General features: G+C 37.1%; 1 protein-coding gene across 15 annotated transcripts in view; it reads left to right on the forward strand.

The window, feature by feature from the left end:
* ACBD6 (acyl-CoA binding domain containing 6) overlaps positions 1–15,039 on the forward strand; it is a 248,709-nt gene that overhangs the window by 85,546 nt on the left and 148,124 nt on the right. For all 15 annotated transcript variants that reach the window (XR_010123589.1, XR_010123579.1, XR_010123599.1 and 12 more), the window contains exon 5: positions 10,728–10,833. Coding sequence is in view for 3 of the 15 variants with exons in the window: in XM_054475506.2 (XP_054331481.1) it covers positions 10,728–10,833 (106 nt within the window). In the remaining 12 variants the exon portion in view is untranslated. The remainder of the gene's footprint in view (positions 1–10,727; positions 10,834–15,039) is intronic.

Consider the following 15,039-nt stretch of genomic DNA (forward strand, 5'->3'; position numbering starts at 1 on the left):
GCGCAGGGTCACATAGTTAGTAACTGCTGTTAATTACTGTGCTATGCTGACTCTGGAAATGTTTGAGGAATCATAATCTCTAGTTAATGAAATTGAGTCTGATAGTTGTTACTATTTAATATGGTGAGTATCTTCAGTTAAAATTTTTAAAATGAAATTTCTTTTCCATTTAATGTTTTAAAAAAATATACTTTACTGGTAAAATTGGAGACTTTGGTCTTTCATTTATCAATGTACTGATGATGATATTTCCTTTGGATCGATTATCTTAGATTTTAGACTTACCTTAATGGTTGAGGATGTAACTCAGCTCTGTAGAGACTTTTAGGAAAGCGGATCTGTGCTTTTTCTGATATGGCAACTGATTTTCCAGAGATTTATTAGAACTTAACTACATTTTATCTTATGGGCATTTAAAGTATCAGAAATTTTCAATCAAGTTTGTTTAAGGTTAAGCAGCTTTTGAGGGGTGAAAATACATTTTTTGTAAATGGTGTCTTTATAAGTTATGGTTATGTAACTTCTCCAGTATAACTAATTATCTGTAAGAAATATCTGGGTCATTGATTTTTTTCTTTGTCAATACTTTATTGTAAGATTGTGAGAAAAATACATAAAAATGTATGTAGTTTTATTTGAAGGGACCCTTATCAACATAAATAGTATAGCAAATGGAAGTTTCAATTTGAAGGCTTTAAGAATTTTCTAGACCTAGAACTAAGTACCTTGCATATATTAATATAATTCAGTCTGAAAATAGTTATGTAGTAGAAGAAGATGTTGCCATTATCATATAATAGGAAGGGGGAAAACTAACTGGTTTGTTTCTGTAACTGTCTGAAATCAGTTGCAGATATGGCACTATGAGTGCAGGAATTGTGATTCAAAATATAATTTCTGCTCAAAAAACACAGGTTGTGACTGCACAGGTCCACTTATACGTTGATATTTTTAAGTTAATATATTGGAAACTTTTTTGGAAATTTGCAACAATTTGAAAACACTTGCAGATGAACTATGTAGCCTAAGATATCCAAAAAATTAAGAAAAAGATATGGCATGAATGCATAAAATATATGTAGATTCTAGTCCATTTTTTCATTTACTACCGTAAAATACACACAAATCTGTTATAAAAAGTTAATCACAATGTAGGCACATAAACACTAGCAGACCATATCTGGTGCCATTCTCAATCCAGAAAAATGTAAAAAAAGCAAAGATGCAGTATTAAATCATAACTGCATGAAATTAACTGCAGTACATACTATACTAGTGCAGTAATTTTGTAGCTACCTCCTATGGCTAGTGTGGTGAGCTCAAGTGTTGCTAGTATCCACTTAAAATGCCAAGACGCTAATCATCTCCAAGTGAGCAGTTCGTCTCTCCAGTAAACTGCGTATAACAGTAAACAGTGATCTCTTGTGGTTTTTGAGTATTTTATCATTGTATGTAGCACTATACTCTAAACCTTGAATAACACCATGAGACCCATATGAAGTACCACTAGTGATGCTGGAAGTACTCCCAAAAAGCAGAGAAAAGTCATGACATTGTAAGAAAAAGTTGAATTGCTTAATACGTATTGTAGATTGAGGTCTGCAGCTGTGGTTGTCTGCCATTTCAGGATAAATTAATTCAGCATTAAGGACTTCTGTAAAAAAAGGTATGGGCCAGGTGTGGTGGCTCACAGGGTGGCCTTGGGAGCACCGTCAAAGGCCAAGATGGGTGGATCACCTGAGGTCAGGAGTTCGAGACCAGCGTGGCCAACATGGTGAAACCCCGTCTCTACAAAAAATACAAAAATTAGCCGTGAGTGGTGGTGTGCGCTTGTAATCCTAGCTGCTCAGAAGGCAGAGGCAGGAGAATTGCTTGAACCCGGGAGGTGGAGGTTGCAGTGAGCCGAGATCATGCTACTGCACTGCAGCCTGGGTGAAAGAGCGAGACTCCATCTCAATAAAAAAGAAAAAAGAAAAGGGAATTCATGAACCGTCACTGCAGCTACACTGGCTAGTACAAGAACCTTGCACATTTTGTGCAATATCTTTTGATCTCATATTGTAAGTTCAGCTTTTATGTAGGTGTAGTATTGCTATAGGAAAGGCATACTTAGAGACTCTACTATGATTTGAGAAAAAGAAAAGTCATTCTGTGACAAAGCAAAAGGAAGGTGAAGGATCTATACCTGGAAAATGTAATGCCAGCAAAGGATGATTTGATAAGTTTAGAAAGAGGTTTGACTTTAGAAAGGTCGAGATAATAGGAGAAACAGCTTCTTCTCACCAAGAGGCAACAAATAAGCAAATTTACAAGAAAAAAAAACATTAGAAAGTGGGCAAAAGACATGAACAGACACTTTTCAAAAGAAGATGTACATGCGGCCAACAAACATATGAAAAAAAGCTCAACATCACTGATCATTGGAGAAATGCAAATCAAAACCACAATGAGATGCCTTCTCATGCCTCTCTTTTAGTAACAGTCAGAATGGCTGTTATTAAAAAGTCAAAAAACAACAGATTCTGGTGAGATTGTGGAGAAAAAGGAACACTTATACATTGTTGGTGGGAGTACAAATTGGTTCAACCATTGTAGAAGACAGTATGACAATTCCTCCAAGACCTAGAGGCAGAAATAACATTTGACTCAGCAATCCCTTTACTGGGTATATACCCAAAGGAATATAAATCATTCTGTTATAAAGTTACGTGCATGCATATGTTCATCGCAGCACTATTCACAATAGCAAAGACATGGGATCAACCTAAATACCCATCAACGATAGACTGGATAAAGAAAATGTAGAATACTATGCAACCGTAAAAAGGAGCAAGATCATGTCCTTTGCAGGGACATGGATGGAGTTGGAAGCCATTATCCTTAGTAAACTAACACAGGAAGAGAAAACCAAACACCACATGTTCTCACTTATAAGTGGGAGCTGAATGATGAGAACACATGGACACATGGAGGGGAACAACACACACTAGGCCCCTTGGGGAGTAGGGGGAGGGAGAGCATCAGGTAGAACAGCTAGCTAATGGATGCTGGGCCTAATACCTAGGTGATGAGACAGTCTGTGCAGCAAACCACCATGGCGCCTATTTACATATGTAGCAAACCTGCACATCCTGTACATGTACCCCGAACTTGAAAAAAAAAATCATTGAGGAGAAAGGATATCTATTTGCATGAACAGGTTTTTAATGTAGACAGAAGTGCCATATTCTGGGGGAAGAAAAAATGCCACAAAGGACATTTATTAGTAAGGAAGAGAAGCAAGCACCAGGATTTAAGGCAGGAAGGGATAGGCTACCTCTGTTTTCTGCAAATTCAGGCAGATTTATGATCAACACTATACTTATCTATAAAACTGCTAACACCTGTGCCTTGAAGGGAAAAGGTAAACACCATCTTCTGGTCTTTTGGTTGTACAATAAGAAGACCCGGACAATGAGAACTCTTTTTCTGGATTGGTTCCATTGATTCTTTTTCTCTGAAGTCAGGAGGTACCTTTCTAGTAAGAGACTGCCTTTTAAAGTTCTTTCAATATTGGGCAATTCTCCAGCCACTCAGAAACTCATGAGTTCAACACTGAAGGCATCTATTGCAGTCTACTGGCTCCCAAACACAACATCTCTAATTCAGCCTCTAGATCAGGGGGTTATAAGGACCTTTAAGGCTCGTTACACATGGTACTCTATGGAAAGGATTGTCAACACCACGAAAGAGAACCCTGATAGAACATCATGAAGGTCGGGAAGGATCCATTGGAGATGCTGTCATTATAGAAAGGGCAGTGAAAACTGTCATGCCTGAAGCAATAAATTTCTGCTGGAGAAAACTGTCTACATGTTATATATGACTTCACAGGATTTACGACAGAGCCAATCAAGGAAATCATGAAAGATTGTGAGTATGGCAAAAATGTGTGGCAGGGCAGGGGCAGAGAGTTGGTTTTAAGACATAGATCTTGAAGAAATTAAAGAGCTAATAGACACCACACTAGAGGAATTAACAGAAGACGATTTGATGGAAATGAGTGCTTCCAAACCAGATAGATATGATGAGGAACAAGATGTAGAATAAACAATGCCCCAAACAGATTGACATTAGACAGTCTTGCAGAAGTGTTCTGATTATTTAAGACTGCTTTTGACTTTTACTACACGGACCCTTCTATGATATGGGCATCCAAACTTAAGCAAATGGTGGAAGGATTGGTACTGTATAAAAACTTTTAGAGAAACAAACTAAAAAGGGAGAAATTATGGTGTATTTTCACAAAGCTACACTGAGTGTGCCTGCCTCACCTGCCACCTCTTCTGCCTCTGCCAGTGCTGAGACAGCAAGACTAGCCCCTCTTCAGCCTGTAAAGACAACAGAGTGAAGACCTTTGTGATGATCCACTTCCACTTAATGAATGTATATTTTCCTTATGATTTTCTTAGTAACATTTTCTTTTCTCTAGCTTACTTTATTATAAGAATATACTATATAACACATAAAAATTTATCAACTGTTTATCGATAAGGCTTCAGGTCAATGGTAGGATTTAAGTTTTTGGGGAGTCGAGTTACATGCAGATTTTTGACTATGCAGGGGTCGGTGCCCCCCACCCTCCATGTTGTTTAAGGGTCAACTTATACGAATTCGTTTGGTCATTCACTAGTCCATTGGGTACTGTGTATTTTGAACCTACCTTATTACCTCCTTGACTCCTGCACACCGTTATTTAAATACCATTATAAGAAAAACATGCCATCATTTAATTGTAAGATGCTGCAGATTAAGAGTCATAGGAGATGTTAACATGAAAAAATTTGCATTTAGAATCATTGAAATATGACAAGGTAATTAATAGTTTCCAAATGTCTGTTTGTCATCCAGGATTTCAAGAACAATTTTTTTTTTTTTTTTTGAGATGGAGTCTCACTCTGTCACCCAGGCTGGAGTGCAGTGGCGCGATCTTGGCTCACTGCAAGCTCCACATCCCAGGTTCACGCCATTCTCCTGCCTCAGCCTCCCGAGTAGCTGGGACTACAGGCGCCTGCCACCATGCCCGGCTAATTTTTTGTATTTTTAGTAGAGACGAGGTTTCACCGTGTTAGCAAGGATGGTCTCCATCTCCTGACCTTGTGATCAACCCGCCTCGGCCTCCCAAAGTGCTGGGATTACAGGCATAAGCCACCGCGCCTGGCCTCAAGAATGATTTTAAGAACAGCACAACACACAAAAAAACACTTTATTAAGTACTTTGTTATGAAGGCTAGACTTCTTGAACGTGGTTACTGCCCAAGCAATGTTTTGCCTCTTCCAGGGATTAAACCAAGGTTTTTCAGAAAGGAGGTACTGTTTGCAAGATTTTACCTGAGGATCATAGTATAGATTCTCATTTGTTGTCTTTGGTAAGATTGAGAGTCAAAAACAGTATCCTACAATGTGAAATCAACATCTGTAATTTTAATTAGATATTAATTAGAAGTGGGGGTTTTCAGTGTGCTAAGTATGGCAGCCATGAGTATTTAATCCTTGAGTTAGGATTTGATTTTACCTATTTTGCTTCTCCCAGATAAGTCTTTTTTTTTTTTCTTTTTTAAGAGACAGGATCTTTCTCTGTTGCCTAGGCTGGAGTGGAGTGGTGTGATTATAGCTCACCGTAACCTCAAACTCCTGTGCTCAATTGATCCTATCACCTTAGCTTCCCAAATAGTTAGGACTACAGGCACACACCACCACACCCAGCTAATTTGAAATTTTTTTGTAGAGGTAGGGTCTTGCTGTGTTGCCCAGGCTGGTCTCAAACTTCTGGGCTCAAGTGATCCTCCCTCCTTGACCTCCCAAAGTGCTGGGATTATAGGTGTGAGCCACCACATACTACCCCGTATAAGTCTTAAACGAGCTTCACTAAACACCTTTGAGTAAGAATAGATTCTTTTTTTCAGGGAGAGAAACATCTGTAAGTAAAATTAATATATGCCTGTATGATTGTTTTATATTTATAAATTAAAACATACTTTTTAATCTCAACTTATAAAATATTGATGGTTTCATCAGATCAAAGATTATATAAAAAGTGTATTATTTATAAAATTAAGATTAGATATGTGAAAGATTATATTAAAAAGAATCAACATTAGACTTTGAGTTTTATATTTGGCATATACAGAATGTTGAAAAACATAGTTGAAATCAGTGAGATGACAGCATTATTTTCTAACATTATATTTGAACAGAATACATTTCTTTGCCTTTCAGATCAACAACTTCTGGCCATACATCCAACAAGTAAATTAGGAACTTAAATTCCTACAAAGAAGCAATATTCACTAGCAGTATGACTGAATTTTGGAAGATAGTGTGCAGTGCAAGCTTTTATCCTAGAAAGACTACCTCCAAAGGAACTTCACAGAGTGGCATTTTTGGTGAATTACCATTGATCAGAGTCCATTCTTCAACCTCAAAGATGTAGAAAAAAGATCCGTAGATCAAGCAGACCCTTAGAGACAGAGTAGGAATAATAAAATTGGCCCAAAACTGAGGTGTAAACTAAAATGCTTGTTTGCTTACCAAAGGGACTGTGTTTTTATAGTGATTGAAGTGCTGGGTCCCTCCTTTCTGAGAATTGAGGAGTCCAGAAAAACAAATTAATAGTTAAATGATTATTTGTGAACATAAAAATAGAGCCAGGGAAAGTGTATCATTTTGAGGATTGCCATAGCCATCGTCCTAATGAGACCTCGTGAATGAACTGTCTTTCTCCAGAGAAATCACTCAGAATGCTTTTTTGCCTCCGTCTTTTGGTTATACTTCCTGAAGTATACTAACTATAGTAAGGAGAGAGGTGTAATGCCTCTCCTTTACAAACGAGGAGAAGAGTGTTTGAGCAGAGGGAATGTGGAAAAGGAGAATGGTAATGAAATATTTGCCACAGGAACCCTTTCAGGTAGATCAGTTTAGTAAAGAATACATTTATCTAGAAGTTGAAGAGCTGGAAATTGAGTCACTTAAAATGATCTATACCTGCATATCCCTTTAAAGGAGTTTATGTACCCTAGAGCCCACAAATACACGTTCCTTAGTTTGAGGAATTATGGCATTTGTTTTTATCTTTGTAAATATTGGCTTACTTTCTTTGGATTTTCATTCATGCAATAAATACTTATTCATTGTCTGTTTACTAGAATACTGTGTTTTATATCTGATTTCCAGTTGCTTAATAAATACATGAATTGAATATTTGTTGAACGTGCCTATTAAATAGATTTCCAAGCTAGTTCCTTCCATAATTTTTGTAGTTAAATGGACTTTATATGTCTTGCCATGAGACCTATTTGAAATATTCATTTGATAAGAAAATGCCATCTGAGTAGAAAATGGTACAGATAACATATTTAGGAATGGGCAAGGATCTTCCTGTGATTGGATGAAAAAGATAGCCATACTTAAACACTATCCCTCTTTCCCATAGAGTGTGCTCTTATATTTCAAAAGAATGTCAAAACCAGTGATTATTCCTTCAGGAATATGAATGTATTTTCTGTCAATTTCAGAAAAAAGTTGTAGTAACCTGAAGAAGAGACTTTCTGTTTTGTGCTAGAGATAACATGGGACATCCTTTAGGGTAGCATCATAAACATAACTCACAGTCATCTATAGATGATAAATATGATAATTTTTAGATGCACAAAGAGAGGGAACAAGATACCTGAGTAAAAAATCAAGAAAGGAAAATAAAGATATGGAGAGACACATTTATTTATTAAAGGCTTTACTGTGTTTCATAATGGTTGGATTCATTTGCACCTTATTTTATTTCAAATAAGCATGGATATAGTGGGCAAGATTGACTATGGAAGGCTGTATTGAGCTCTTAGAAAACTGTAGAGGGAGAAAGTTTGATTTATACATTGTACATAATTTTGTTAGGGGGCAAGAAAGGAAATACGGAATGATATTGCTCCAGATGTTTCTTCATTTTGGCCACTAGATGGTGACATTGTATAAAGACAGCTTGGTTGTAGAGGGATACTCAAAATTTGGTGTGGGACTGGATATCTGTATTTAACAAGTAAGCCCAAGAGTATCACTTAATTTTTTTATATTCGTCATTCAGCCTTGTAGCGCATTTTTGGCGAATTTATTGAACTTCTCTTTTTGGTATTTAATTTATATGTGTACACTATCCTGAAGTATTTTGTTAATATCTCTGTGCCTAGCATATTTGGTGATGATAAACTATATATACGATAAACAAATACTTAAACAAATGCCACCTGCCCTCCAAAAAATTCACATAGCAAAAAAAACTAATTGATATATTTGATGTGTCTAAGAAACATATTTAAGATACATTAAACAAAATAGAAATTTATATGTGTTTGTACTGTGTTTACTTTTTTACTGCTTACAACATAGGTGTACATGCACATTTGGAAGTTGGACTCAGGAAGAGGGGCCACTCCAAAGGTCCTCTCATCTGTGAATAACCCTTACATATTACTGGGTATGCATAACCCACATGCCAAGGATCCTTCTGCTTTCCTTTCTGTGCCCTACCACCAACTTCCCATTATTTTCCAATTCAGAAACAATTGGTGAGTAGCACTGTAGTATTGCTATGACTTTAAAAGACACAGTCCTTTCTGTAACAGTTGAAGTTGGTGCCTCTTGAATTAGTGGGTTTTCTGTTACTGGATTGGAAGAAAGTAGGTCCCTATTATCCTTAAGTTGGAACTCTGAAGGTATTCTTTCATAGACATGGTGTTTTTTTTGTGTGTGTTTGTTTGTTTGTTTGAGACGGAGTCTTGCTCTGTCACCCAGGCTGGAGTGCTGTGGCATGATCTCGGCTCACTGCAACCTCCGCCTCCTAGGTTCAAGTGATTCTCCTGCCTCAGCCTCCTGAGTAGCTGGGATTATAGGCACGTGTCACCACGCCCAGCTAATTTGTGTATTTTTAGTAGAAACGGGGTTTCACCATGTTGGTCAGGCTAGTTTTGAACTCCTGACCTCGTGATCCACCTGCCTTGGCCTCCCAAAATGCAGACCTGGTGTTTGTTTTTGTTTTTTTGTTTGTTTGTCTGTTTTTTTGTTTTTGTTTTTGTTTTTGTTTTATTTTTTTGAGATGGAGTCTCGCTCTGTTGGCCAGGCTGGAGTGCAGTGGCACGATCTCGGCTCACTGCAAACTCTGCCTTCCGGGTTCACGCCATTCTGATGCCTCAGCCTCCTGAGACATGGTGTTTTTAATGGTGGTTAAATATGGCTAAAGTGGTATTATTTGCAGCTCTACTTTTTAAAATCAGAATTCTCTTCTCTGGGGTTTGACCTCACTTCTTATTTTCTTTACAGAATAAGTGATTGAAAAAGCATTTTCTCTTCTGTTTAACAGGGCCTCTTCAAGTGACCATATAGTCCTATTAAACATGATTTCTTACTTAAAACCTACTTCATTTTCTCTAGCTTTGAAGCAAGTTGTTTCTCCTCTGTTCTCTTAATAGTCCTTTTTAAGGATCCAACTTTTACCTTATGTTAATCCTGTGTAAATTTTTGTCATCCCAACTATACTGTTTGTATCTTAAAGACAAACTTTCTTGCTTAGCCTTTTATCTGTTATCAACAAATTCTTGTCCAGTGCCTTACATGTAGTAGGTGCTCAATAAAATACTTAAGAGGCTTAAAGAATGCTTAAATGGCTGATGCCAAAGTAGTGTCTTCTAAGAAAATTAGCTATGACTGGAAATAACTTTCTGTATGACACAAGATGTTTAGATTGGCTTTTAAGATAGAAGAACTCCTATGGCCAGGTGTTTTGCTTTCTGATGAATGGATGCTCTGGCATTGTAGGTTATAAAACACATTAGTTTGATTTTTGGAACGCAAAATGCATTCCTTTATACTTGTTCATAAAATTCAGTCCACATATGGGGCAGTCTGATTGTTGATTTTCTAAATTACTGATCTTTATGGGAGTCACTGATTCTTTTGAGAATCCGATTGAAACAATTCTTCCCCCTATACATACAATATCCAGAAAAATGTGCATGCATTATAAAGATAATTCTGTACATTATTTAGAGAGCTCATAGATTTCATGTTAAGAACTTCTGCTTCAGATTTTGGAATAGACTGCAGCTGATGAGTCAAAAGGCAGCATAATAGAAAAATGTGCTGTATACAAAATCAGTTGGTCTAAGTGAGTTCTAGCTCTTATTCTACCTTTGATAAATGTAGTACCATTTGGCAGGTCGTTTAACGTTCTCCTTTTTGCCTGTTTCTTCATTTGTAAAGTGAAGTTGTTGCATGAAAGATTAAGTGAATTAGCACATGCAATATACTTAGAAGAGTGCTGGGTATGTAGTATGCTTCCCAACTTTTCTTTCTAGTCTTTGATTCTACTATCTTATAAAGGATTTCTGAATTTTTTAATGCCCCCCTCTTTTTGTCTAATTGATTTTCTTTGCTTTAAGAAAATCACTTTCATATGTATTTTTAAAACTTGAATAACAATTTATTCTCTTATCCTGTAAGGCAAGTAGGAAACTAAGAACTTTAGTCTTTTCAGGAGTTGGATATATTACAGCTACTGAAAAACTATTACTGTTCATGTAAAATTTTTTTGTAAACAGAGTCCATTAACATCTATGTCAGCAGCAAACAGATTGTGTTGAAAATATGTAACTTTTATGTATTACCCAGTAAGAAAAAGACCTTTCTTTTTTTTATTCTAGGGAAGAAGACAAAAATATATTTGATTACTGCAGGGAAAACAACATTGACCATGTAACCAAAGCCATCAAATCGAAAAATGTGGATGTGAATGTGAAAGATGAAGAGGTATGAAAAACATGCCCTGTTAATTATTTTCTTGTGCATGGTTGTTCTGCCCCAATGCCTTTTCCTAAATGGTAGGCCAATGAACTACAACTCAAAGTACAGTATGGTTAAGAGTATATCAGAATATCTAAATGAGATGGTGTTACCTAGTTAAGATACGTTCTGTGATTATGTCCAACATATTTTTATCTGTGTTTTAGAAGTTACTACCTGAAGTTTGTAGGAGTCTGATAGCCTCCATATGTTTATGCTAAAGGGAGAGATTATTCACATAATAAGTGAAATCTACAGGTAATAGCAAAATCTCATTTATACATAGCTTTTGTGTCTTCTGTTATTATACCTTGAACAGCTAGGTATATTGTTCTTTGCTAAATAAATATATCTCTAGAAAACTGTGTCAGAATTTTGGTAAATCAATAATTTAAATGCTGGCCTACTAATTAAAGGAATCCTATAGTAAATTATTTTATAAAATATATTACTTCTTTTTTTAGAGAGAGAGACAGGATCTCATTCTGTTGCCCAGGCTGGAGTGCACGGGTGTGCTCATAGCTCACTGCATCCTCAAACTCATGGGCTTACACAGTCCTCTTGCCTCAACCTCCCAAGTAGCCAGGACTACAGGCATGTGCTGTCACTCCTGGCTAATTTTTTTATTTTTTGGGGAGATGGGGTCTTGCTATGTCGCCTGGGTTGGTCTTGTCCTCCTGGCCTCAAATGATCCTCCTCCCTCAGCTTCCCAAAGTTTTGGGATTATAGGCATGAGCCACTGTGCCTTGTATATTCTTAATTTATTTGTGTTGTGAATAATACCATTCACATATTGAGTTTTAACTGACCCTGAATTATACTTGTTAACAAAAGAGCAAAATTTGCTAACTCACTTCTAATCATTTTCTCGTTCTTTGGTGATGCTGTGAAAGATTACTGAAATGGCCAAAGGTAGTAATTGTTAGGAAGAAAGCATTAAATGATTATAGATAATCTGTAGAATAGATAATAATCAACTTATATGTAATTCCGAGCTCCCTATACAAAAGGTTAGCCCTTAATATTATCTCACCTTTAGGCAACATCTTTCCTGTAATAATATTGTCAATCTGGAATTGAAAATGTAAGACTATGGTACTGCACAAAGGGACTAGTAATACTATGTGTTTTTCACTAAGTAGTGAAACAAAATAATACCAGGTCTTCTGATTCTAATTAGGTTTGTGGTTTTTTGTTTTTTGCCTTTCAGAATCAAAATACAGGCATACCTCTGAAATACTGCAGATTCAGTTCCAGACCACTGCAATAAAGTGACTATCGCAATAAAGCAAGTCACATGAAATTTTTGGTTTCCCAGTGCATATAAAAGTTGTGTTTACTGGCCAGACATGGTGGCTCGCACCTGTAATCCCAGCACTTTGGGAGGCCGAGGCGGGCAGATCACGAGGTCAGGAGCTTGAGACCAGCCTGGCCAACATAGTGAGACCCCCATCTCTACTAAAAAAAATTAGCCAGGCATGGTGGTGGGTGCCTGTAATCCCAGCTACTCGGGAGGCTGCAGTAGGAGAAACACTTGAACCTGGGAGGCAGAGGTTGCAGTGAGCCTAGATGGCGCCATTTCACTCCAGCCTGGGCAACAGAGTGAGACTCCATCTCAAAAAACAAACAAAAAAGTTGTGTTTACACTGTACTGTAGTCTACTAAGTATAGAGTAGCATTATATCTTTAAAAAAGTACATACCTTAATTTAAAATACTTTATTACTAAAAAATTCTGACAATCATCGGACTTGCCTTCAGCAAGTCATAATCTTTTTGTGGTAAAAGGTCTTGCCTCAGTGTTGATGGCTGCTGACTGATCACAGTGGTAGTCACTGAAGGTTGGGGTGGCTGTGGCAATGTCTTAAGTCAACAGTGAAGATAGCTACATTGATTGAGTCTTCCTTCGTAAAAGATTACTCTGTACATGCAATGCTGTTTGATAGCATTTTACCCACAGTGGAACTTCTTTCAAAATTGTAGCCAATCCTTTCAAACCCTGCCACTGCTTTATCAACTGAGTTTATGTTGTATTTTAAAATTTTTGTTGTTATTTCAACAATGTTCATAACATCTTCACCGGAGTAGATTCTGTTTTAAGAAACCACTTTCTTTGCTTATCTATAAGAAGCAACTCCTCATCTGTTCAAGTTTTATCATGTAATTGTAGCAATTCCATCACATCTTCAGGTTCCACTTCTAATTTCAGTTCTCTTGCAGTTACATCTGCAAGTAACTTTTCCACTGAAGTCTTGAATCCTTATCAGTGTCATCCATGAAGGTTGGAATCAACTTCTTCCAGACTCCTATTAATGTTGATATTTTGACCTCCTCCCATCACATATGTTCTTAATGGCATCTGGAATGGTGAATCCTTTCCAGAAGGTTTTCAGTTTGCCCAGATCTATCAGAGCAATCATTGTCTGTGGCAGCTGTAGCCTTATAGAATGTATTTCTTTAATAATAAAAGTTGGAAGTCAAAATTATTCCTTGATCCATGGACTGCAAAATGAATGTTGTGTTAGCAAACAAGAAAACAACATTAATTTCCTTATACATTTCCATGAGCACTCTTGGATGACCAAGCACATTGTCAATGAGCAGTAATATTTTGAAAGGAATCTTTTTTTTTTCCTGAACAGTGGGTCTCACCAGTAGGCTTAAAATATTCAGTAAACCATGTTGTAAAGTAAACAGATATACTGTCATCTAGGCTTTGTTTTCCCATTTCAAAAACACAGGCAGAATAGATAAAGCATAATTTTTAAGGGCCCTAGGATTTTCAGAATGGTAAATGAGCATTGGTTTCAGCTTAAAGTCAACGGCTGCATTAGCCCCTAACAAGAGTGTCAGTCTATCTTTTGAAGCTTTGAGGCCAGGTATTGACTTCTCTCCAGCCATGAAAGTCCTGGACGGCATCTTCTTTCAGTCGTAGGAGTAGTCTATTTTCTTTACATTGAGGATCGTTGTTGAGTGTAGTCACCTTTATCGGTTACTTTAACTAGGTCTTTTGGATGACTTGCTGCAGCTTCTGCATCAGCACTTGGTGCTTCACCTTGTACTTTCATGTTATGGAGATAGCCTCTTTCCTTTAACTGCATGAACCAGCCTCTGCTAGCTTCAGACTTTTCTTCTGCAGCCCCCTTACCTTTCTCAACCTTCATAGACTTTAAGAGAACTCAGGCTTTGCCCTGGATCAGGCTTTGGCTTAAGGGAATGTTGTGGTTGGTTGAATCCAGACCACTCACTTTTTCCATATCAGCAATAAGGCTTTTTAACTTTTCTATCATTTGTATGCTCACTGAAATAGCACTTTTAATTTCCTCAAGAATTTTTCTCTGACATTCACAAATTGGCAGTTTGGCACAAGAGGCCTAGCTTTTGGCCTGTGTTGGTTTTCAATATGCCTTCCTCACTAAGCTTAATCATTTCTGGCATTTGATTGAAGGTGAGAGACGGTGCAACCCTTTTCCTTTCACTTGACACTAGGTTTTACTTGAAACTTAGAGACTATTGTATTATTGGCGAATAATTTCAATATTTTTGTGTGTCAGTGAATAGGGAAGCCTGAAGAGAGCGGGGAGAGACCAGGAACAGCCAGTCAGTGGAGCAGTCAGAACACACAAAATATCTATTGGTTAAGTTTGCCATCTTTCTCAGTGTGGTTTCTAGCTCTCCAAAATAATTACAATAGTAACATCAAAGATCACTGATCATTACCCTAACAGATATAATAATAATGAAAAACTTTGAAATATTGCAAGAGTTACCTCAGTGTGACACAGAGACATGAAGTGAGCACATCTTGTTGGAAAAGTGGCACCAATAGTTGGCTTAACTCAGGGTTGCTACAAATCTTCAGTTTACAAAAAACACAGTATTTGCAAAGTGCAATGAAGCATAGTGCAATAGAACAAGGTATGCCTATATAGCTTTCTTTTTTAAATAAATTTGGCATGATTGCCTCCCTTGATTTTTTTAATTGTAGTTTTTTATCTTTGTGCTTGTGAGTTAAAATTTTTATAAAGTTGGGATGTCCTCTCTCACCACTCCTATTCAACATAGTGTTGGAAGTTCTGGCCAGGGCAATCAGGCAGGAGAAGGAAATAAAGGGTATTCAATTAGGAAAAGAGGAAGTCAAATTGTCCCTGTTTGCAGATGACATGATTGTATA

This window comes from Pongo pygmaeus, chromosome 1, assembly GCF_028885625.2.
Source record: "Pongo pygmaeus isolate AG05252 chromosome 1, NHGRI_mPonPyg2-v2.0_pri, whole genome shotgun sequence".
In the NCBI taxonomy this organism is placed as follows: domain Eukaryota; kingdom Metazoa; phylum Chordata; class Mammalia; order Primates; family Hominidae; genus Pongo; species Pongo pygmaeus.